We start from the raw sequence: 24,575 nt of genomic DNA on the forward strand, positions 1-24,575 counted from the left end.
ATCTGCTCTATGGCGGGTGCATGCTTGTGCAGTGCCACCGAGCACTCAGTGATGTCATCTGCATATCAGTGACATCACTGCCTCACAAGGCATTGCATTGCATCACTGTGGGTTTTTGAAGCACAGTGTGATGTCACACCCCGCGCAGTGACGTCAGAGGTTTGCGATAGGGGATGGTCAGTGGCCATCCAACCACAGCAGAGACAGGCAGGGAAACACCTAGCCTCTGCTAGCCAAGAACTACATTTCCCATCATCCCACAGGGCACAGCCCGCATGCGCATTTCGCCCACGCTGGGGCGCGGCTCTACAGTCCCCAACTGACGCTTCCTCTCCAACTGACTGAAGGCGTCTGTAACCAATTGCAACCCGCCAACGCCCTGACTGGCCAATCCCAACCCGCCTCCTCAACACCCCCCCCGCCCCACCCCGAGACCGACGGAGGAAGTGCCCAATCAACGTGAGGACACACGTGACGAGGAGCCAATAAACATGCTCCAAGCGAAACAGACCAATTAAAAACAGACTAGGAAGCGGGGAGTTAAATGAGTAGCACGGCCTGCAACCAACCAGAGCGAGCAGGGTACAGATTGACAGCCAGAGTGCCCAATGGAGCGGCCAGCTCCGTCCAATCAGCCCCGGGGCCTCCCTCTGTCCCCCTTCGGCCCCGCCCGTAGCCGAGGTGGGTAGCAACAGTTGCCCCGGTGAGGGAACACGGAGGGCGCCATAGCCACGGTAGTCGTGGCGACCAGGAAACCCGGCAACAACAACAACAACCGGCCTGAGCGGACCCCCTCCCCCCCCCGACTAATCGATACCCTCCAAAAATCCGGCACCGCCGCGGCCGATGACCGGCGGCTCCGCCCGACCCCGGCGCGTCGGATCCTGAAGTGAAGCCGCCTCCGCGGGGCTCCGCCAGCGGGCCGCGGGGAGGGACAGTTCAGGTGGGTCCGACTCTAATTCCCGCTCCACACAAAATGGCTGCGGGGGGGGCGCCCCTGAGAGGAGGGGGGGTACAGGCGGTGACTCGGAGTCTCGAGGCTGCTCGCGCCAGAGGAAGGCGCCGCCCTCGCTCCAGTGAGGGCCCGGCTGTTGCCCCGGGATTAAGAAGGGCCCAGGCCCGGTGGGCGGGGCTTACAGCGCTCCCCGGTGATTGGTGGGCGGGCGGGCCAATGAGAAGAAGCGGGGCGGCGGGGGCCACCAATGGGGACGGGAGGGGGCGGGGCCGACATGGGGAGCCCCTGCCCCCAACACTAAGGTGGGTTTACAAAGTGGGGGAGGGGCTCCCTCTGTGATGTCATAGAGCGCGCGGCAGTGTGAGGGGCAGTGACGTCATGCTGTGACGTCACAGGGCTTCATCCCGAGGGGTTAAAATGCCCCGGCCCCGACCGCAGCTGCCGGGATCCCGCTGCCCTGCCCGGCTGGTGTTTGTCCTTGTGAGGCGCTGCCAGGTCAGCCAGGGAGGCCTCCAAACGGCATCACCCCCACGCCGTGAGGATCCAGTCGCATAGGGCCTCGTGTCGGCCCAGCACGAGGATGCATTCAAAAGTCAAGACCTTGTTCCAGTGCCACAGGTTTCAAAACGCCCAGGCGTGGCATCAGAACCGCTTTGCACCGTGTTGTGGTGGTGATGTACTCAAATATACTAGGATGTCAAAATATCAGCATCGCATGCACAGAGGATGCGTTATGATATCATTGTATGATGTCAAACTCGTCCTGGCAAAAGAGGGTCTTGCCTCAGAGCAGCGCTGGGCCACAAGAGGTGATGATGATACATTGAAACTTCATGTCTTAACCCGATGGCCGTCATGTGGAGTCAAAAGGTGAGGCGGTGACAGTGCCTTTGAAATGTCATCACTCCACAAGGCCTCGCGCTGATGTCTCAAACGCCATCACACTGTGGGTGACACGTCAGTATTGTGTCAAAATGGCATCAAAACTGCCGCTGCTCATGCGTGTGCAAAATGTCATTGTGACAGTGTGTCAAAGTATCATTGTGTTGTCACACTGTGGCACTGGGAGATGACAACATAGCACCAAAATACCACAGATCAGACACAGCATGATCGCATTTCCCAGGCCCTGGAAACAATTGCCAGACCCATGCATGTCCTCAGTTAATTGAATCCTGTCAACAAAATTGGAGCAATTCAGGGAAATTAGGGATGGGGACCATTCGCCAGGAAAATTGTCTTCTCCCTGGCTCTAAATTACCCATTCCCTGGCTTTAAATGTTCAGTAGGGGGTAGATTTGCACCTTCCATATATTTTCCTGTGGTTCGCATTACTGTTTCATAATTGTATTATGATGTTGCGTTTATCTTGGACTGTGGGTCCTTTGTGTGACTTTTCCCTTGATCTCCTGCTGGGCATTTCACAAATAAATTGCAAGGGGATAGGTAAAATGGGGAGGAATGAGATGTTGTTATACATAGAGATGAGGCTTGTGGGGAATAGCTACTAGGAGTTGTATGGACATTGCTCAGTTTAGGTTGAGTGAGAAGGAAGAGGAGGCTCTTACGTTGCAAAAGTCGGGATATAGGATATAACCTTGTGAGGTGCTGAGTGCCCTCAACATCTCTTGAAGCCAGAGGGAGTTGAGCATGCTCAGCATCTTACATCCTCTAATCAGGGATCTTGGTTGTAAATTTGTCATTCCAAAAGCCTGGAGAGTTTTAATTTGTTCCTGTCATCCATGCCCTTTTGTATCAGTCTGGCCCCAGCCAGCGTTAAGGAAATCACATGTTTTGTGAAGAGATTCCAGCACTTTGTCTCATGCATGTGGAGGGGAGGATGCTGTTCACAGGATATAACTGGAGAACAAAGTGCATGAGAATAAGAGACAAGCTCGGCAGAATAGTCTGTTGCTTTGATCCTTGATGAGACAAATCTGTCATTTAAAGGGCCAGTGGAGCTGGTGTGAGTGGACACTTTGTGTCATTAAACACGAAAATTAACACAAATAAAGGGAAACACTCAGGTTAAAGATCATATGTTTTATAGAAGTATTCCTGCCTTTCTTTGAAAGGAAGAGTAGTTTTGTGATTAAAGTACAGGACTGGCAGTTAAGAGTTCTGGATTCCATTTCTAGCTATATGAGAGGCTTCCTCTTTGACTTCAGGTAAACCACATTAACCTCTCTGCCTCAGTTTTCCTCTCTGTAAGATGAACATAATGATACCCACCTCCCAAAAGCATTAAGAAATTTAATTCATAAATGTTTGCAATAGACAGTGTTAGAGAAGTACAGAATAGTAGTAATTATCATTATCTGTGTTACTCCTGACACCTTCAATTTATAAAAGGAAAAGATTTTACAAACCAGATTCACGTCTCATTATTTATGCTGGGTCCAGGGCTGAATTTGGTCAGTTTCACTTTTATTTCCTCACCAATTTCACCTTCAGGTTCTCGAGCAGTTGGCAGCCAGTGGGGTCTTTGCTGTGTGGTCCCCCCACTTTGTGCAGCAGACATAGGTCTTCCCGAGCATCTTTGTATGCTTACAGACCCACACAAAGCACTTCCAGACTGGGTCCTACACATTATGAACTATGACATTTAATCAAAAGGCTCAGGCTGTTAACCTGAGGTTCCTGGCCAAATTCCAACTCAGGTGATTCCATTTTGCTTCTGCAGTTTCAGCTGGATACGGGTTTCTTCTTCAGTTCCTGTCCTAAACCATATGCTGGCTGTGTGCTGTTAAATAGCTGCCACCCCCCCCCCCCCCCCGAGATGGCTGCATTTTAGTGATAATGCCAATGTGTAACATGCTCCCTGGGATTCTTTAGAAGGAAAAGGCTCTATAGGAACATGAGATTGTTATTGTTATTTGAGCTCATTGTGTAAGAGTTTTTAACCTTCAAACCTTGGTGAATTTCATGCTGATGAAAGGTGTTGGATTGAGATCGCTCTGCAGAACAATGACAAGGCAAGCTTCCCTTGTGCATGTACCCCTCCTCCAGCCTTGGAGGGACCCACTCTGGAGTAAGAGGCAAGTATGGCCCATTTAACCATTAGCCAAGACAGTCAGCTAGGTCCCATTGTAAATCCTAACATGCTAGGGGAATTTGTTCACAGCAGCGTTCTCCCCAGATACTGTAGAAGCCTGGTTCAGGCTTGCAGGGTAGATCTGAATGTTTAGATAAATCAGAAGTATTCAAGTCATCAGGGCCTGATGAAATTCATCCTGGGGTGCTTAAAGAACTAGCTGAAGCAATCTCGGAACCATTAGCAGTGATCTTCGATAATCATGGAGAATGGGTAAGGTCCCAGAGGAGTGGAGGACAAACATAATACCTGTCTTTAAAAAGGACAAAGAGGACCTGCACTTAGGAAGGAAAAATCAAATGCGGAATAAATGGCTAGGTGGTAATATAGCTGAAAATGGTCCGGGGGTTATAGTGGATCACAAGTTGAAATATGAGTCAACAATGTGATACAGTTGCAAAGAAGGTTAATATAATATCATATATATTCTTACTATAATTCTGGGGTGTATTAACACAAGTGTCATATATAAGACACGAGGTAGTTGTCCCACTCTGCACGGCACTGGTGAGGCTTCAGCTGGAGTTCTGTATCCAGTTCTCGGAGTCACACTTTAAGAAAGATGAGGACAAACTGGAGAGAGTCCACAGGAGAGCAACAAAAATGATGGAAGGTTTAGAAAATCTGACCTATCAGGACAAAATAAAAAACTGGACATGTTTAGTCTTGGAAAGGTCAACGGAGGGGGGACCTGATAGCAGTTTCAGATCTGTTCAGGGTTGTTATAAAGAGAATGGTGATCAATTGTTCTCTATGGCCACTGAAGGTAGGACTAGAAGAAATTGGCTGCATTTGCAGCACGGGAGGTTTAGGATAGATGTTAGGAAAAGCTTTCTAACTGTAAGGATAGCAGAGGACAGGAACAGGCTTCCAAGGCAGGTGGTAGAATCCCCATCATTGGAGTCTTTAGGAACAGGTTAGACAGACACCTGTCAGGGATACTCTAGGGGGCTGGATTTAATGTCTCTCTTGAGATCCCTGCCAGCCCGACATTTGTGTGATTCTATGAGATTAAACCATGAGGTGCAGCACAATTCAGGATCATTGCTTAAACACATTCAATCCTGTCTATCGTGCACAAGCCACCTCTCCTGTGCTGTTACCCCAACCCAGTAGGAAGGAGAATGTGGACAAGCCCCTAAGATGGTCACTAGGAATTGGCCCATGACCACTTCCAAACTCATTTTACATGGGTCACTAAAATAACTCCAGGTGCTGGCAACATTTGGTCGCTACAAAATTACCAGTGTAGACTGGGACCAGCAGTCGAGAGGTGACTCCTGAACCAGCCAGTTCCCCCAACACCTTGCTCATTCCCCGTGGTCACTGAGTCTCCCAGCTGTCTGCCATTTGCATTCAGCATCTTGTGCAGAGGAAGCTTCCATAGCACATTGTTAGACTACTGTGTGCTTTTAAAAAAAGCACCATCCAAAGATCGGAGCAGCCTTATGAGATGTCTCCTCTGATTGGGGCATTCAATAGCCCTGAGTGTTCCTTTGCTCTGAGGGAGGAGGGAGGAGGACAGGTTAATGCAATCCAGAGGCCCTTTCAGAAGGTTTTATGTGCCTGATTTGAGAGATTGGCCCTCTTGCTCTGCAGCATTAGGAGAATTGGCAAGTGGCTGGAGCCAGGAACTTGCCCCAGGCCTGGGCCTCAGAAAGGGCCTCGCACCCATGTGGAAATGCAGGCCCTTCAGCATCTCGGAGAATCAGGCCCCATATTTGTTTGCTGTGATTCATTCTGGGGGTGGGGAATGGATCTAAAAACAGACAGGTTATTTCCAAGCTCGGCATGTTCCTAAAGGAGTGACCAAGGGCACAGAAACCTTTGGAATGTGGATTGTGCCTTGTGCCTTAAGCTGAGCACTGCGGCTTTGCACATACTGTGGCCTTCCTGCCTGCCAGAAAGCAATCCTGGCTATCGCAGTGCTGTTGGCATGTGGGAAATGCCTGGCTAGCCGCATGTGCCTGTGGCTGCAAATGATCCATAGGGGACACTTAGTAATGTCAGAAAAGAGAGGTCTTTTCATTGGCTGAGAAGCTCTTCACATCTTCAGTGAAATTTGCAGCTATTAACTAGGTAATCCTCTCTGTCCCCAGATTACTATCCTTATCCCCATTTTACATATTGGGAAACTGAGGCACGGAGGATGGCTTGCTCAAGGTCATAGAGATGGGCATAGAATCCAGGCGTCACACATACCTCTCAGAGCGGGGACTAAAACCAGCTCAAAGGTCTGCTTTAAGAACTAGAACTCCTCCTTCCAGAGGCTCTAGGCAGTAGTTCTTTCCTACCTGATGCTTAGACCTCTAAGCCAGTGGTTCTCAGCCAGGAGCCTGGGGCCCCCTGGGGAGCCGCGAGCAGGTTTCAGGGGGTCCTCCAAGCAGGGCCAGCATTAGACTTGCTGGGACCCAGGGTACAAAGCCAAAGCCCCACCGCATGGGGCTGAAGCCCGGGGGTCCTGAGCCCTGCCACCCAGGGCTGAAACTGAAGCCTGAGCAATGTAGCTTTGCAGGGGCCCCTGCAGCATGGGGTCCCAGACAACTGCCCTGCTTGCTACCCCCTAACACCGGCCCGGGCTTTTCTATGCAGAAAACTAGTTATTGTGGCACAGATGGGCTGTGGAGTTTTTATAGCATGTGTGGGTAGGGGGACACCTCAGAAAGACAAAGGTTGAGAACCCCTGCTCTAAGCCATCTCTCCCAGCTGTGATTGTGGCTGCAGTCTGTAGTGCTGCTGGGTGAAAAGACCTCAATCCTCTAGTAGGGGTGTGTGAGTGTGGACACTCAGATACTTGTATCTACTCACATCCTTCCTTGGGGACCTGGCGGTGAGAGACAAAGGAGCAGCCCTGCCCCTGGGATGCCCAATGCGTCTGATGGTCCAGAACCCTCACACCCAAAGGGTGGTGGTGGATAACAATGAAAAGCTGAAGGGTCATTGATGGACACCCAGCCCCCGTTACATGCGGGCTTGGCCTAGGCCCTGTCGTGAATATTTATTCAGATGCCCCGCCTTCCATGTCCATGTCCAGCTTCCTTCCCTCAGAATATCAGGGTGCCCGTATCCTGTAGGTTAAGATATTCACGTATTTTAGCTCATTATCGTAGACATCACCTATTGCTAAAGCAAGTTTGTGGTTAAACATCTGCCAGCGATTCTATCCTAAAATTCTCACGTCCAGGCTCAGCTCGGGGTTCTTAATGTTGCCTGGTATCATTATGAACCAGTTCTCTCTCTCGAGCAAGCTGTTCCCAGTTCCCCAAATCTAGGGTAACTGTCAGGCCATTTTATCAGTGCTAAGGGGCATGGGCCTGCTTTACTTATACTAACCTGCTTGAGCCAATGTCTTACAAGACATGGGCATGTAGATTCCTTGCGTTACTGCTGAGCAAAATAAAAGGCTACGGTAGCTCTGTGGGCTCTGAGAGCCAGCGAGGTGGAAGGGACAGGGAGAGCTGGGAGGCATGCAGCTGGGAAGCACACCAAGGGCAAATGGGCACCCCTGGACTGGCTCTGGGGTGGGAGCTTTGGCAGATCAGAGTGACAAATGAAAACTGTTGTCAAAAAGCTTCAGGGCAGACTCTAGGGAGTCATGACTCCTCTAACTCCGGAGTCTGGGTTGTTGTCTCTGAGAAGCAACTGATGGGCTTGGCTGCTGCTTATGGCACATGATTCTTATTACTTCTCCCTCAGAGACCCTGACGCAGGAGCACACACACCAGAAATGCAGCTGTCTGAGCTTCTGTCCTTATCTTTAGCAGTGCGAGAAATGGATCGGTCTATGTAAAGCTGAGTGGAGTTGCTCCAGGCCCTTCCTCAAAGCACTTCCCCTCTGAGGATCTCAACTCACTTTACAAATATTAATCAATCCTCAGTGTTATCTCTGTTTTACAGATGGGGAAACTGAGGCACCAACTGGCAAAGTGACTCAGCTGAGCTCTTCCAGTGGGTCACTGATGGATTAGAGAGTGAGACCCAGGAGCTCTGACTTCCAGGCTCCTGCTCTAATCACTAGATCACACTAAAGCTGGCAGTCAGGGTGATGAGGTTCTGCTAGGCTAGAAGGCACTGTGGTCTAGTGGGCAGAATAAGGGATCAGGTGAAAAGAAATCTGGATCTGATCCTAACTCTGCCACTGACTCATTTGTGTGTGCTTGGGAAGAGTCACTGCCTCGTTCCGTGCCTCGGTTTACCCACGTCACTAGCATCTCCCAGAGGCTGTGAGATCCCTAATTAATTAATGCTTGTAAATTGCTTTGAGATCCTCAGTCCAAGAATGCTTGGGAGTGTCAAGGGATTATTGTATACTGGACTCTACTGCCATGGGCTCTCTTGTAACATGAACATGCTCTGTAACAGTAAGTGTGATGTGTGTCAGTTGTACGAGTGAGCACTCTCCTTCTCTAATATATCTGCGGCCTAGCTTCCTTCTGCTGATGCGGCCTGCTTCAGACCTTCAGATTTCTAATAATATTTAACTTTTGCATAGCACTTTTCACTGTAAAGCTTTTTGTAAATCCTTCAACATAAACCACCAGTGAAATGCAGTCACTTCTGGGGCTTAGAGGGGCAATCAGCAGGTGCACAACAACAAAAAGAAGGGAAATTTAACATAAGAACATAAGAACGGCCATACTGAGTCCGACCAAAGGCCATGAATGAGAGAGAAAGCCCTGCCTTACTCTTTTGAAAAGTGTCCTGGGATGTTTCCATATCCGTAGGAGCTGATGGACCTTGTTTTATTTTAATTTTATCCATGAATCTCCAACACAGTGAACTGCACAGGACTCAGCCTCGGAAGGGGTGAGCTGGTGATGCTGTCAGAACCTCCAGCAGGCCTGGAGACAAAATTCTGCTCTGTTGATGTGAATCTGTGTATTTACATCAGTTTCACTGATTTGCAGAATATGGTCTCGCGGGTTTCACGTCTGAGTGCACAGCTATCCTTTCCCAGGTGCTGGACCAAATCCAGCCCTGGTGTAAGAGGAGAGTTGCCCCTGGGGTTGCAGTTGATCCGTCAAGCTGAAGCTTGATTGTTTGTTATGTGGAAATGATGCAGTTTCCAAAATCCCAGTTTCATTTGGAGATGCAGACACTCAGCGCCTCTGGAAACCGGGGTCAAGTTGGGCACCCACAATCCGAGACCACTACCGATGCCAGCTTAAGGGCCTGCTTCTCCTCTCCCTCAGGCCCACTGGCTTTGGTGGAGTTACTGCGGATTTCCCTCAGTGGAAGCGAGCGCAGAAGCAGGCTGATCTCCAATTTCAGTACAGTTAAAAAGGGTGTGTTGTGGTGGGGATCTGGGAAAGATAATTGACGCAGCTTCGTAAATTGCATCCAGTCATAATGTGGGGATTGGTTCTGAACAGGTTTCTCCAGAACCTTTACTTTTCCAGGCCTGTTTGTGCAGAGGAAGATGAACTCTGCTACTGCTTTTTCCTACTGTAATTGACTGTAATTAGTTATTAACCATGGGGTGTAATTAAGTTATTGGTTAACGAATAGAACAGCAGGGAGCTGTTTCTATCCTCAGATCCGCTTTACAATTGATTAATTGTTTTTTCTTTCTTTCTTTTTTTTATTTTGTTTTTTCCTCTTTTTTTTCTCAACAAAAGGAAGCAAAAAAAAAAAAGCCTTATTTATTATCATTTTCCCCACTGTTGGCATGGCAACACAGGCGTACGTTACGGAATTACAGGCAGCTCAGCAACAGTCACAACAGCAACAGGCGCAGCAACAGCCGACGGCGACGGCAACAACGGCGGCACCAGCAGCAGCCCAGCAACAATATGTAGCGGAATTGCAAAGCACGCAGCAACAACCAGCCACTCAGAAACAGTATGTCTCGGAAATCCAGGCCCCACAGCCGCAGGCTCAGGCCACGGGCCAGCCAACTCCAACACCAGCCCCACAGCAGTATATCATAGTCACGGTGTCCGGTAAGTCTGGGAGGAGTGTGGTGGAGGAAAGCCTCATGGCTTCTCACATGTTATGGTTGCTCCTTCAGTCTGAGTGGTTAGTTAATGCCAGGGGCCTTTCAGAATTGTTTAGGCTGAGGAATCGATTGTATGAGCCAGGTATATTCTTGGTGTTACCTTGTTTATTTCCAAAAAATGTCTACTGAGTGCTGTTTCTCTGACGATAGAAACAAACAGCAGCAGGCTACTTCCTTCCTCAGAAATCCCTATGCCTGCGCTTCCAGCGAGCTCTGTGCCCAAGAAGCTAGATACTCTTCTTCACCTCAAGGTCACACTCACACTCCTGGCTGTTTTTTCCAACACACACAGGCAGCAACCAACATCCTAGCCCCTGTGTTTGCAACCAGGGAAACCCCTCGGCCCATACAACTTAGCTCTGACCTATCATGTGACCTAGCGCCTTGGGCGGTAGCTTCCATGTTTGCAGCTGTCTCTGCTACCTAAAGAGTCTTTATTGTTTCTTCTATTGGGCCTAAAACTATGCTTGCCACAAACATAAGTTTTAGGTCTGAGATTGTCTTTAGATACAAGATTCACTGCTAGCCCCTTTCAGCAGAAGATTGTGTGTATTTATTCCAGTCTTGCTCCCTCAGGAGACCACTGACTTCAGCAAGAACAGGGTCAGGCCTAGAGCTTTATATTATCTGTCTATGGACACAGCCTCTGGGTACATGTATGTAATTGAAACAAATAGGAATCACCTCTGCCTTCAATAGATGGGCATGAGCTCCTTCTTATGTGTTTTAGGTCCTTCTATGACCTGGATCACCACAGTATCTGAGCGCCTCACAGTCTTTGTTGTATTTACCCTCAGGCCCCCTCGGGCAGCAGGGAAATATTTTTATTCCCATTTTACGGATGAATAACTGAGTCCCAGAGAGACTAAGTGAGCTGGCGGAGGTCACACAGGCAGAGAATTGAATTGGGTCTCCCAAATCCCACGCCAGTGCCTGAACTACTGGAACCATCCTTCCTCTCTTCCTGATCTTCCCTGTCCACCTGGCCTCTTGCCATCCTCTGGATCAGCACCAGTAGTATGGTTCTGCAGGGAATCTCTGCCCCCAGGGACAGCTGTGCAGCCTCATTGCCTTTGTAACCCCCTCGGAATTAATCAGCAATTCTCTTGATGAGGCACGAGCCACAAGAGACTCTGCCTTGCTCCCCCAGAGCTCTCTTGGCTCCGCAGGACTAATCAGAGTGAGAAGCAGCCACATCTGACTGTTGCCTCTACAGTCAGCAGGTAGATCCTGCCAGGGCGAAGGTCTGAGAGGTACGAAGGAGCAATAATCATGCTTCAGAATAGAACATGTGCTTTAAAATATATCCAAGCTGTGGAAAAGGCTCAGGTAAGCAGAGGCACCTTTATACAGTGATCTGGAGAGCTGACTCTCCACTGAGAACTAACCATACATCAAGAGACTTTCAGCAAGAGATGGACTTATTCCAGTGCACTGCTGCTATTGAGAATATTTATGCGAGGCTCCTCCTTTATCATCTCTCAGCAGCTCCAGATAAAAAGGTACTCGCTTTTCAAGTAAAAAGATAATAATTTAATGCCACCAGACTGCAAACTCCCCCTGAGATCGGGGAGTCAAACCAGGTTCTTTCTGGCTTACGCATCATCAATTCAGATTTGAATTTGGAATGTAGTGTGTTCCATTGGTGATGTATGAGTCAGAATAGAATCCAGCTCATTCTCCCAGGACTGGGTTTCCTCCGCAGGTCTAACAGAAACAAGAAGTCATAAAACCATAGGTTAGTCACTGTAGAACCTATCTATTACCATAGCTCTGCACTGTTATAACCATATTATTTATTGGTCTAGAGCCAATCTATCAGGGTTTCATAGATTATAAAGCCAGTAGAGATCCTCAGTTTGACCTCCTGTATAACCCAGGCTATAGGACGTCCTTGAATCAATTCCTGTGTGTACGAGTTTAGAAAAACATCTAGTCTTGATTTAAAAATGGCTAGAGATGGAGAATCCACCACAGCTCTTGGTAAATTGTTCCAGTGGTTACTTACCCTGACTGTTATAAACGTGCACCTTGTGTCTAGGCTGAATTTGTCTAGTTTCCAGCCAGCCGAGCTTCTTAGACCTTCGGCTGCCAGATTGAAGAGCCCGTTATCAAAGTTTTGTTCCCCGTGCAAGTACTTGCAGGCTGTGATCAAGTCACCCCTTAGCCTTTTCTTGGTTAGACTGAGCTCCTTGAGTCTATCTATCACTGTAAGGCAGGTTTTCCAATCCTTTAAGTCATCACTGGAGTAGATGAGTGGTGAGTAAGTAGAAATGCTTGAGTGGTTGCCTGTTTGTTAAGGTGCATTAAGAACTGAACTCCATCCATAGGTACCACAGTTTGTCCGGGGCTATATTCTAGTTTCTGTCTCAGAAGGCAGGTGCGTGAAGGCCCTTTGTCCCCTGTCAGATCATGCTAGGAAATCCTTATTGTAGCACATTATTGTGATTCAGGGCAGGGTCTGAATAAGCAGTACAAAGAGATACGTTAATGGGGGAACATTTCCAGTTAACTGAGTCAGAACCAACCAACCCTCCCTTCTAGATCTAAACACCCCCAGATCAGGAGCAGTCAGTTTCCTATAGAAAGGAAGATTGTTACTAAGTAGCTGAGGGCAGGCAAGGAAAACAGATGGATAATATTCCCGCTGACTTCAGTCACGTGTTGCAGAGTTGCATGAAATATCATCCAAAGAAACCTGGATAGCTTGAGATAATAATCAGGCTCCACCTAAGCTGTTGAGAAATCTCTTGAGCCTTTTGATTCATGTTCCGGTTGGGAGTTTTAACAAGATTGTATTTTCCTAGCAGTGGAAAGTTTAATTGGAGAAGGTGCTGGGGGATCAGATTCTAGCTACCGAGCTACTCCCTGTAAGGTCCTAAGACATCCACCCACAACCAAAGCTGGAGTTTATCTTTCTAGCAGACTTCCCCCAACACTTCCCTCCCCTCCAGTTCAGTTCCATTAAGGGCTGTCTGCAGGCACTAGGTTTTAAAGCTAGCTTGCATTTTAGTCAGAGAAAATTCGTTGTGATTCTCAAAGGGGCGTGTGAGCTAGGGCAGATTATCCACCATGCAGACCCTGTCATAATAGATTGACCCTTCTGTTCGCAATCCTGGAGTGATGCAGGTCAGAGATCTGCCATGAATCTTATTCCTTTTAGTTTTCTGGAATAAAGACCATGATCCTCACTAAGTGTAGATCGATGCGGCTCCGTTAATGTCTGCTGGAACTATGGGTGCCAGAACTTCTGAAAATCAGGCCCCAATATTAGTACCTGGCTGGCTAGAGGGGGAGTGTGAGGGGTGATGCATATGCACCTAGTTATTAGAAGACATTGGATTCCTTCACTCTTCCAGAAATCATTTCCTACTGGGCCAGCTCAGAGCTGTGGCTGTGCAAGCCCCCGAAGCTGGTCTTGGGAGAGCAACCATCCAGTTCCTCGCTTTGCTGCCTTGTGAAGGAAGCGAACGTGCCTCTCTCGGGCATCGCTTCTCGCTCCTGGAAAGCCATGAGGGCACTCCAGGAGCAGCGTTCTCCAGCGCCTGTCAGCAAAGTGAACAGCGCTGTGCCCAGAGGGGGACCCTACCTGTGAGGCACTCAACTCCATCGGGAGAGAGGTTGCCAAGAGGTGCTGAGCCTCTGCAAACTGCCACTGACTGCCGCCCTCTAGCACCTGGCGAGATCTGGTCCTTAGTCAATAACACTGACCCTGGTGCAATCAGACAAGCCTCTCTTGTTCTGTCTCTCTCCCCACCAGTGTAGCAGTGGAAACAGTTCTGATAACACAAAATGCCTTATAATCCCAGGAACCCACGCTCTGCTGCCTTTAAAAAGAGAGAGTGAGAAGGAAAGCAATAATAATGAAGGTTTACTTACCATCTGGCCTTTAGATGGAGGAGGAGGGGGTGGGAGTGACTTGATGCCCAGCCGAGCAAAGACCTCGCCACCTAAGAATTTGTGTAGGGGCCAATTTCTTTCTGCATTCATCTTCCACTTAATTTAATTGAAACAGGCACAGATATGTTTGCAGACAGCACAAAGAGCTGGTTTTCCTTTGCAGAAGTTATTTAGGCACCTGGATCTGAATGAGAGTTAGGCATTCATCTCTCCACCTGCACAGCAGAGGTAATAATACTGGTAGTTGCCTACCTCAGAGAGTAGCTGTGGTGCTTAACTCAGGTCTGAACATGCTTTGTAAACTTAAAGTTCTGTTGGATCAATGGCTGTTGCAGTTTTAGGCACACTAGAAATACCCATCTAAATTAGAGGAGCTAGAATTTAAAGGGAAGGAATATTATAATAATGTTACGTTTCTCTAAGGTCTTTGATCCTGACCTATGCACATACACACAGACTCACTGAAATGCACCTGCCTCTGGGGCAGAGGGGTGCAGCCACTTATTGACTAGTGGGGAGAGCAGGAATTTTGGCCAAAACACTTTACAGAGCATGGGATGGGATCTTTAACAAAATAAAAAGAACCATCCCTCATTTTTATCTAGCACTTTTCACCAGTAGATCGCATAGCATTTTACAAAGCAGCTCACTGTCATCATCCCTATTTTACAGATGGGGTAACTGAGGCACAGAGCAGCAAAGTGACTCACCCAAGGTTGCCCTGTAGAGCAAAATCAGAGCTAGGAAATGGCCCAGTCCTGTACTCTGTCCAGTAGGCCACTGCACCTCCCTTTTAATTACCTACTGTGATGACGGGGCATTGTGCTGCTGGACGGCACGGGAGAGCCAGTGAAATTGGATTTTCAGAAGGCTTTTGACAAAGTTTCACCTAACTGATCATTGTCCAAACTCCTGACATCTGGGTTAGGAAAAAAGGGGCCAGGGCTGCTCATTGAAGACCGTGGGAGTTCGGGCAGATCAGTCGAGTAAGGTCCTCAGGCTCTGGAAGCTGCATCAGAATCATTGTGGGTAACAATGCAGCTTTCTGTGTGAAAAGTAGATTGCAGGAATCAGGCCTGACTGGGCTAACACTTTTTTCCCCATCTTTAACGTGTGGGATTCTGTGGTGTGCAAAGTAACCAACACAAATGTGCGCCAGATACTCTGCACATTACCAGTGCAAGGGCCCCGCTCAATTCATCAGGAAATGCCAGAGCACCAAACCCATATGACCCATCGTGCAAAAGCTTCCTCAAAATCCGTCTCCACTGGTCCATGGAATCATAGCTGTTAAAGTGGGAAAAGGACTTCCCGCTTAGCCAGTCTCGTCTCCCAGGGTTCCCAAGCTGTTAAAGCCAGCATTAACATTGATTTGTTCAAGTGCCCTAAGGAAACAGACTAATTCACCATCCTGGAAGGTCGCTGAGCTATTTTTTTCCTCCTCTTCTGTTGATAATGTCAAACGAGACACCCATGAAATGTGATCTCCTTTAGAGATTAGAATGAGCCCCAGATGAGCTCCCCCTACCCCTCCCTGGAAGGATCAGAGGGTTGGGATTGCACCTTCTAGGATGGGGATGTTTATACTAAACCAGCTTTGGTGAGAACTGGCAGGGATTAGGTGGCCAAGGCTCCAGGTTATAAAAGCCTTGGGTCTTTTATTACCTGTCTCGCAAGGAAGGGGAGCAAACACAAATGCACACCCCTGTGCCCACTGCACCATGTATTACGATTGTCTCTGTACAGCTCCTTGTGATCGTAAGTACCTGGCTTGCTTCGCAGGGAATCTTTGCATTAAGGGTCCATCGAGCAGGCCGACTGAATCAGAGACCTCAGTCACCAGTTTTCTCACTAGTTTTTGGTAGGGGCAGTTGCTGGTTGTTTCTTTCTGTTAGAAGGAAATTCACACCGGGTGCAGTACGGTAATCAGAGGAATTATGTGCAATGGCAGAGAGCGCCATTCTACATGTGGGCATGAAACTAGTGAGCCATGGAATTGGGAGTCAGGACTCCTGTGTTCCATTCCCAAGTTTGGGAGCTGTATTCCCCTCCCAGCGCTGTGACTAGAACTCCCCATAGGTCCCAACACCAGTCCTGTGCTCAGTCCACTAGCCCTGGCTGCCTCTTGAGACCCCCTTGAAATATACAGGAGGGATTTGGACACCTTTTCTGAATTGCCTTCCTCAGACTTTTCATGCAACCTTTTCTTCTCCTTTTCCAAAATTCAGAAGGTGCCATGAGGCCCAGTGACTCCGTCTCTGAGTCCAGCCCGGGCTCGACGGCCACACAGTCTGGGGTGCCAACACAGGTGGTGCAGCAAGTCCAGGCCACGCAGCAGGTAGGTGGACAAGCAGGCGATCTTCCTGGGGCACAGCTGGGTGCTGTTAGACTTGTTACAGGGGGAATAAATCAGGCTAGAATTGGACTCCTTGGATTTGTTCGTTGCTTCTGAGCCTGGTGAACATGAAATCATTTCAGCTTTAGTGGTCTAGGGCAGGCTAGGAGGCTGTATGTCTGGATTCTGTTCCCAGCTTGGGGGCGGGAAGCAGGAGCTAGTGGTTAGAGCAGGGGCTGGGAGTCAGGACTCCTAGGTTCTATTCCCAGCTCTGGAAGGGGAGTGTTTCTCGAAGTTACAGGGTGGGGAGGACCAGAAATCAGGACTCCTGGGTTCCGTTCCCAGCTCTGTCACTAAGTTACTGTATGAATTTGGGCAGGTCGCTCTGCGCCCTAGGACCAAACAGGGATGATGATACTTCATCCCCTTTGTGAAGTCTGTTGTCGCCCTCTGCTGCCAGGTGCTTTATTAAATGCTGGGGCCTGATGATAACCGGAGATTGTCCGGGTGCCGTTTCTGTAATCGCTCCTGCTTCCTCCATTCACCTTGAACTCTGGGTGTTTTGTTTGACAGAGGCTGTTGGTTCAAGCCAGCGTGCAGGCTAAGCCACCTTCGGTATCCCCCCTCCAGCTAACAGGTGTGCAAATGCCGCAGCAGGTAAGCGATGGTTCAGAAAGCCCTGTGTCCTGTGCTCTTCCACACTTCTCCCCTGCAACCCCCTGTGCTTGGCAACCTTGCAACTCACAGTGTCTCTGTGTTAAACTGCCCCCAGAACATAGTTGTAGGCACAGCTTCCTCACTGCATGTTTAGTTCATTCACATACCTACAAGTAGCACCCTGAGGATCTGATCCTCCTTTCCCTTTGACCAGCACAAAGCAGGAGTAACTCCTCGGAAACGACGGAGTTTCACCGCTGTTAAAGCCCGAGGAAAATCAGGCTGCATGAGGGGCACCTGATCATGCTGACCTGGGGAAATAACAGTGCTTCTGCGACTCACCGTGTTAGCGGATAAGAGATTAGAAGTTAGAGGTGGGTAAGAATCATTCAGATCAGTTAATCCAACTGGTGCAGGGGAAGCTTATTGTTTAGCGAGATTGGGGTCCAGATTTAGTGGTGCCTTAAATGGGGTTGCGTGTTGGGTGCAACACTGGTCAGAAGAATGGATTGGGTTGGATCTAGGCCTCACTGACATCAGTGCAGGGGAGCTGGAACAATTTGTATAGTGGTTCAACGGCTCTCAGCATCCCCAGACTGTAACCCCTGTATATGATGGAAACAGCTTAAAGCCAGGGAGTGTGGGAGCACCCCCAGCACCAGTGTGTTAGTGGCTAAAGGTGGATTGTCTTACATGGGAGCAGGATTTTACTTAGCTGGTGTAAGGGGTGGTCACGGAGTGTGGGGGAGACAAGGCCCAGCACCCCTGGCTTCCTGCGGTTCACCAGAGACTCTCAGCCAGCCAGCAAAACAAAAGGTCTATTTAGACGACAGGAACACAGTCCAAGACAGGTCTTGCAAGTACAGACTACCAGACCCCTCAGTTAGGTCCCTCTTGGGGGGACGGGGGGCAAGGGAGGCTAGAGCCCCACCTGGGCTCCCCTCCATTTTTCCAGCCAGCTCCAAACTGAAACTCCCTCCAGCCGTCTTACTCAGCCTCCCCCGGCTTCTTCTCCACCCTTTGTTCCATTTTCCGGGCAGAGGGTGTTAGTTACCTAGCCTCCAACCCCGCCTCTTGGCTTAGGTATCCTCCCTCAAGGCAAGTCTCCCATCCCCCAATGCAGATAGTCCCTGCAACCTTTCCAGGTCAACACTCCCCATTCAAAGAACACATTAAGAACATTCCCGGTTCCTCACAGGGGGCATGAGGTGGGAAGAGCAAATCACGGGAGGGTGGAAGATAAAAGAGGTCCTGCCAACTCATTTATTTTCCCTACTTGTTATTTGCTTTTCCTGCCACTTCCCCAGGCCTTCTGCCCCTTTGATGTGTAACTGACGTGCGTTTTGCATCTCCCTGCTGTGTAATTGTCATGCGTTTTGCACAGCACCCTCTGTTGTTCCTACATATCACAGAGCCTCACAGCTGCTCGGTGAGTTCTGCCTCCTTTGCACTAATCTGACTCAGCCACTGGTGTATGTAATTGACGTATGTTTTGGATGCTCACTGAATGCCAGAGAGGTTTATAGCATCTACACCCCATTCTCCACTCGCTTTACACCCCGCGTAACTTACGCCATTATTTATGGCCACATCTGATTCTGGATCAGAGGCCATCTGAGCTGCCCCGTCTTATTCCAGGTTTGAATGTAGCCCTAGGACATAAGTGGTAACTGGACCCATTGGGCTCAATTAATCCCTGGTTATGTAGGGCCAGATCCAACTCTCATTGACAGCAATAGGAGTCTTTTCACCTATTTTAATGGGAATTTAATCAGATCCTTTATGTAATGCTTGGGTTACCTGATCCCAGCATTGGTCTCAGGGAAATGCACAGCAGCAAAGATGGGTCATAGTTGGAATTGTGGTGTGGGCATCGGAAGACACAGAGGCTCTTCCTGCAGTGCCAGCAAACGGGGAGCGGGGCTTTTTGGCCTGTGGAATGGATCATCTAAAAACAGTGACCGTGTCTTAAGAAAGAAGGGTGGTCGTGTGATTAAAGCACAGAATCTACCACACAGATGTGAGGAGATCTGGGTTCCATTTCCGGTTCACCCACAGTCTGTCTGCCTGGTGGACTTTGAGGGCATGCAAGACTCCTCAATTCTATTCCCAGGTCTCGGAAAGGAGTGGTAAGTGGTCAGAGCAGGGGGGTGGGAGTCAGAACTCCTGGATTCTTATCCTGACTGTCTCTGTAATTTTGAACCAATCACATACTCTCCCTACCACTTAGTTTCCCAATCTGCAAATCAGGGCTAATTCTTACCTACTTCTCCTGGGGCAGGCAGTATGAGTCAGAATAGCATGGGGGATGCCCTCTGACAGAAGGTGCTATCTTGGTAAAGCATTACATTTGTAATGAAGATGCAGCTGGAGGCATATGGACAGGCATCCGGAGACTGCAAGAAGGTTTGTGTGTCTATCATTCATCTAGCACAGCTGGCAGGCCACTAATCATTATCTAAACAGTGGTTTCCTCCATGTCTGGGATAGACTGCCGCATGTCCAGCACAAGGGAGTCTCAGTTCTGTGCAAACTTGTATCCGCTCTGCCTCTGGCTTTTCCTTTCCATGTTGAAAAACACTGCCAGGCAAGTTGTCTTGCCTTGAATTTATCAGTGATTGAAACTCATGTGGATTTGACAGCTACACACAAGCAGAGGGGTCGCAGACGCTGAACTAGGCAAGATTATGGAGAGGAAGCAATATTCCCATATTTCCAGTCCATGGTTGGTTTGGCAGCTTCCTTCCTCTACATGAAATAAATAAAATATTTCCCAAAGCAGTTCAGACTACACACGGTAGCACTGAAATGCAGCTGTCTCTGGGAGTTCGCTCACAACCAGATGGTGCAGTGAGAAACTTTGGCCAAGGACAGCATTAAATGCTCTCCCTTAGAAAAGAAACACACCATCAGATCGTTCCTATCCCAGCACGTCTTGTTGAAAAGATGTTGTCTAAAAGCCCCTGAAGGATTAACATTTAAACGACCCCTGAATTTGGGTTGCTGAGATATTTCTAAACTCATGTTTAGACCCCAAATCTGTCACCTCTGCTGATATCGAGGAGAGCGACTCCTTTGTGATGATTCTTCATACCGAAACCTACCAGGTTAATGGTGGGAGCATTTGCTGAATGGTGGACATTGCTGGAGATGGCTACAGTGCTTTAAAGGACAGGCATAGGAAGAGGAAGCTGCAGCTAGCGCATCGCATGGAGACTCCTAGAATCATGGAAATGTGCAGCTGGGAGGGACCTCGAGAGGTCATCTAGTCCAGCCCCCTGCACTGAGGCAGGACCAAGTCAAACCAGACCATCCCTGACAGTGGTTTGTTCAACCTGTTCTTAAAAACGTCCAACGAGTGGGATTCCCCAACCTTCCTTGGAAAGCTGTTCCAGAGCTTGATTCTCCTTCTCGCTAGAAAGCTTTTCCTAATATCTAACCGAAATCTTTGCTGCAGATTAAGCTGATTCCTTCTTGTCCACCTGCAGTGGACGTGGAGGACAACTTATCATTGTCCACTTTGAACAGCTCTTAGCATATTTGAAGATTGTTCTCAGGTTTCCCACCAGTCTGCTTTTCTCTAGATGAAACATGGCCAGGGTCTTTAATCGTTCCTCTTAGGTCAGATTTTCTAAATCTTCCATCATTTTTGTTGCTCTCCTGTGGACTCTCTCCAGTTTGTTCACATCCTTCTTAAAGTGTGGCACCCTGGAGATGGGACTCCAGCTGTGGACTCACCCGTGCCAAGTAGAGCCGGATAATTGCCTCCAATGTCTTACATGCCACACTCCTGCAAATACACCCCAGAATGGTCTTACCCCTTTTCACAACTCCATCACATTGTTGGCTCCTATTACATATTTCATTTGTGATCCATTATAACCCCGAGCTCCTTTTCAGCAGAGCTACCCTAGGGCCAGTTATTGCCCATTTTGTAGTTGTGCATTTGATTTTTCCTTCTTAAGCCTTATAGTTTGCACTTGTCTTTACTGAATTTCATCCTGTTGTTTTCAGATCAGTTCTCCAATTGTTCAAAGTGGTTTTGAATTCTAATCCTGTCCTCCAAAGTGTTTGCAACCCCTCCCAGCTTGGTGTCATGTTCAGATTTTAGAAGTATTCTCTCCATTCCATTATCCAAGTCATTAATGAAAATACCGAATGGCACCTGTTACAGGACAGACTCCTGCAGAACCCTGGTAGATTCGTTCCCCCATTTTGACATTGAACTGTTGATAACTACTGAGGATGATCTTTAAACCTGTTTTGCACCTATTTTACAGTAATTTCATCCAGACCACATTTCTTTAGCTTTCTTTGAGAATGTTACTTGAGACTATCAAAAGCCTGCCTGAAATCATCTCCAAAGCAGAAGAAGCTACAGAGGACCTCTGTGCTTCACAGCTTCTGCTGGGTTCCTATTCCCTATTAGATCCCTGACAAGGTTCTGATGTTGATCTGCAGTGACCTTAGTGGGTCAGACCTCCATCACAAAGCCTTCTCGATAGCGAGATGTCAGGGTGAGTCAGCGCTCACCACTTTTGGCTGAGCTTCGTGACTTGCCTCTTTCTCAGACTGTCACTCAAACCAGCAGAGCAGTAGAAAATCCAGACAGATCAGAACCCTACAGCCAACAGCTCACCCAAAGATTTGGACAGATTCTTGGCTGTCCGATCTGGACAGATCTTACCTGAATTTGTAATTGGTCTGTAGTGCCTGCAAACCTCAGTGATGGGCTCTTCAGACATGCCAGCTGAGGTCCATCTGTTTGGACTAGCATGATGGACACTGTAGTAGGAAGAGAGCCTGAGGCACAAGCCCTTGTATTAGAAGCTTAACTTTGTATATTCACTAATGTTTTATCCAGTCGGGTTTTAAAGTTCCATGTGTTGGGGCTCCCACCCCTCCCTTTGAGAGGCTCTTCCACAGCCAGATCTCCAAGCCAAGATGCTGTCCCAGACCCTAGTTGGGCCAGCTTTCATGCCTGCTTCGCAGTGCCCTGGGTTAACCTTTGGCGGTTTTGTCTAACGTTTTCCTTAGGAATGGCCTGAAAAGCCTTTTCCTGGGTAATGCAGCTGCCTGGACAGTGCAGTGCTAGAGGAACTGCAGAGAACCTAAAACCACGTCTCAGCCTGTTTGCATGCCAGGCAGGTGAAGAAACCACCTATCAACTGGGTGCAAAGATTTTCTGCGTGCTGGCATCTCCTGAAGGTGGGCTCAAGGAGAAGAGAATGGGACCCAAATGTTGCATCATGCTTCCAGTTTTTGGCAGGTTGCAGTTGCATTTGGAAAGAGAAATAAAACGTCCTTGGCCAGTGTGGCGTTAGTCTGCGTGGTGGAAGGCATCCGTTCCTCAGAGGGACGCTACAAAAAGGGAACGCTACAGAATTTGCCCCATTGCAGATTATTTTCACTGACTCAAAGAAAGTAGAGATGGAAAAGCCCTTATATCCTCTACCCCATTTTCCAGCCAGTGTACTTCTCTCTTTGCTTTGTTTGTCTAGTGTTTGAAGTCCCCAAGTGATGGCACGCCCCCTGCCTTGGGACACAAGTGGCCAGCCTGTTTGATGTTGGCCAGACACAAGCAGATGAAGGGAGCCAAAGAGGTCATTTTGATTTAGTCACGGTTCTGTGGGGGAGCTAGTCCAGATAAATACCGAACATGCCGAATGGAAATTGACTGTACTTGTGAGTTCTGTTCCCAGTGACGCTCTGGCTCGGGCTGTACTGGTGAGTATTGTTACCCAAAGCCAATACAGCTTCACTTACACTCTGGACTAGCACCGGCTGCTCAGCTCGGGCGGTTCTCTGGACCAGCACGGCCATGACCTGCTTTGCTCCCCAGTGGCCAGCAGAACTTGGCATTCCTCTGACTGCGAGGTGGTCATTAACCAGGACTTCTTTTGTATCATCCCTTTGCAGCGGCTGGTGGTGCAGAGTACTTCCCAGGCTAGCAAAGGGAGCCAAGTCTCGGTGACCGTGCACAGTGTTCAGCAGCAGGTCCATTCTCCACCTGAGGTGGGTGGTGGGATGTTGGTCCCTCCCTAGCCTGGGGAAAGCATGACCAGGCACCCAGACAGCCACAAGGCGGGAAGATTTGTTTGCATTGCTATCTGTCGCTCATTTACCCCACCCCCTCAGTTCACCACCAGCATCCTTGTCTCATCGCTGCAGCATTTCACCTTCACAGCCAGACATCAGCCTCATCCTGGGGAAAGATTCAGCCACCTCACTGGCATGTGTTTAGCTCTGGGTTTATGTTTTGGCCCCAGATCAGGCCCAGAGTGTGACACCAGGGTTTTGTTTGGCCCCAGATCCTGTCCAGACCTCAAGCTGGGGCAGGGGCATGTTCAAGGGATATTTGTTTGATGGTTTAATGATCCCATTGCTCCCTGAGTAACTGGCAGGTCTGGAAAACTGCTCTCCATGGTCACTCACAATCACACGGCATTGATCATTCGGGCTGAAGTGTTGGTTTACAAGCGATGGGGCTCAGTGCAGCGGGAGCCCTCCTCTGTTTGACAGCTCCGGCTAGATGAGCTAACGCCCCTAGGGATCTAGGCTGATCTCGGTTTTGACACAGGAAGGGGATTGGTGCGGGGTGCATGAGGCACAGACGGAGGGGATCAAGCCACCATATTTTGTGTGTGTCCTTGGCATAGACTTACCATCCTGGAGCACTTCCTTGTGGCAAGATCTGGCATTGCAGCTCCTCCGGAGGTCAGGGGTCTGTGCAGTGACTTGGCCCTCCGGCTAGCTCACGCTGAGCGCCCCAACCAAGGCCCAGCTCAAAGGAATGAAAAGTTTCCCCCTTCCCAGGCTCCTCTGCCCAGGCACTGATTCTCAGACTTCTTCCCTCAGGCCTGTTTATGAATCTCTGGCTGCCCTCTCCCTTCAGGGATGGTCCCAGATGCTCCCTTCAGATCCCTTTGTAGTTCCAATCCCAGAGAACAGAAATTCCCAACTTCCGGTCTCCTCCTATTGGCCGTGCAGTCCTTCCTTTATAGTGCCCCCTGGCCTGCCTCTCCCCAGCTGGGGCTAATCCTTCGTTGCCCTCCAGATGCCCCAGAAGAGGCTAATTGGGCTGTCAGGCATCCTGTAACCCTGTTCCTGCCAGCGGGGGGTATACACAATCCTCATAATCTAAAGGGACATTGGCCCAGATCTTCCAAACAGTGCAGGCACTTCACCCCCATTGAAATCAATCGGAGTGAGGCTCCTACGTTTGAGGGTCTGGGCCATTGTCATGCTCCCCGCCTGACCTGCACTGTGTGGAGCTGTCCTGTTGAACTCAGTGGGACCCTTGTGGGGAGTGAGGGCTGCAGGGTCAGACCCTCGGGCTCTGCTTTGGGCACATCTTAGTGCAGGCCAGAATGTCGTAATGACGTGTATAAACGATACACCATAAAGCAGTTCATTAATAAATATAAGTACCTCCCCCTGCTGTATTTGCACAACTTCCCTCCCACCCCCAGCCTTGTAGGGGTTTGTGACCGGAAAGGGCAGCTGACAAAACAGAGTCTGCTTTCACTTGCTGTGCTGAGCGAAATAATGAAAGTAAAGTAGGACTCCTGGTTTCTGTTCTCAGCCCTGGAAGGGGAGCGGGGTGTAGTGATCGGAGCAGGGGGGTGGGGAGCCA

At 49.0% G+C, this 24,575-nt stretch overlaps 1 protein-coding gene across 3 annotated transcripts in view; it reads left to right on the top strand.

Annotated features, from left to right (window-relative positions):
• The first annotated feature begins 670 nt into the window (after positions 1-670).
• RFX1 (regulatory factor X1) overlaps positions 671-24,575 on the top strand; it is a 52,528-nt gene continuing 28,623 nt past the window's right edge. For 2 of the 3 annotated variants that reach the window (XM_050925604.1, XM_050925602.1), the window contains exons 1-5: positions 671-943; positions 9,668-9,991; positions 16,176-16,285; positions 16,856-16,939; positions 22,859-22,954. In XM_050925604.1, the coding sequence (XP_050781561.1) occupies positions 9,718-9,991; positions 16,176-16,285; positions 16,856-16,939; positions 22,859-22,954 (564 nt within the window). In that variant the 5' untranslated portion in view covers positions 671-943; positions 9,668-9,717. The remainder of the gene's footprint in view (positions 944-9,667; positions 9,992-16,175; positions 16,286-16,855; positions 16,940-22,858; positions 22,955-24,575) is intronic. The other variant, XM_050925603.1, reaches the window with a different exon arrangement.

The sequence above is a fragment of the Gopherus flavomarginatus genome, chromosome 16 (genome assembly GCF_025201925.1).
Source record: "Gopherus flavomarginatus isolate rGopFla2 chromosome 16, rGopFla2.mat.asm, whole genome shotgun sequence".
Lineage (NCBI taxonomy): Eukaryota > Metazoa > Chordata > Testudines > Testudinidae > Gopherus > Gopherus flavomarginatus.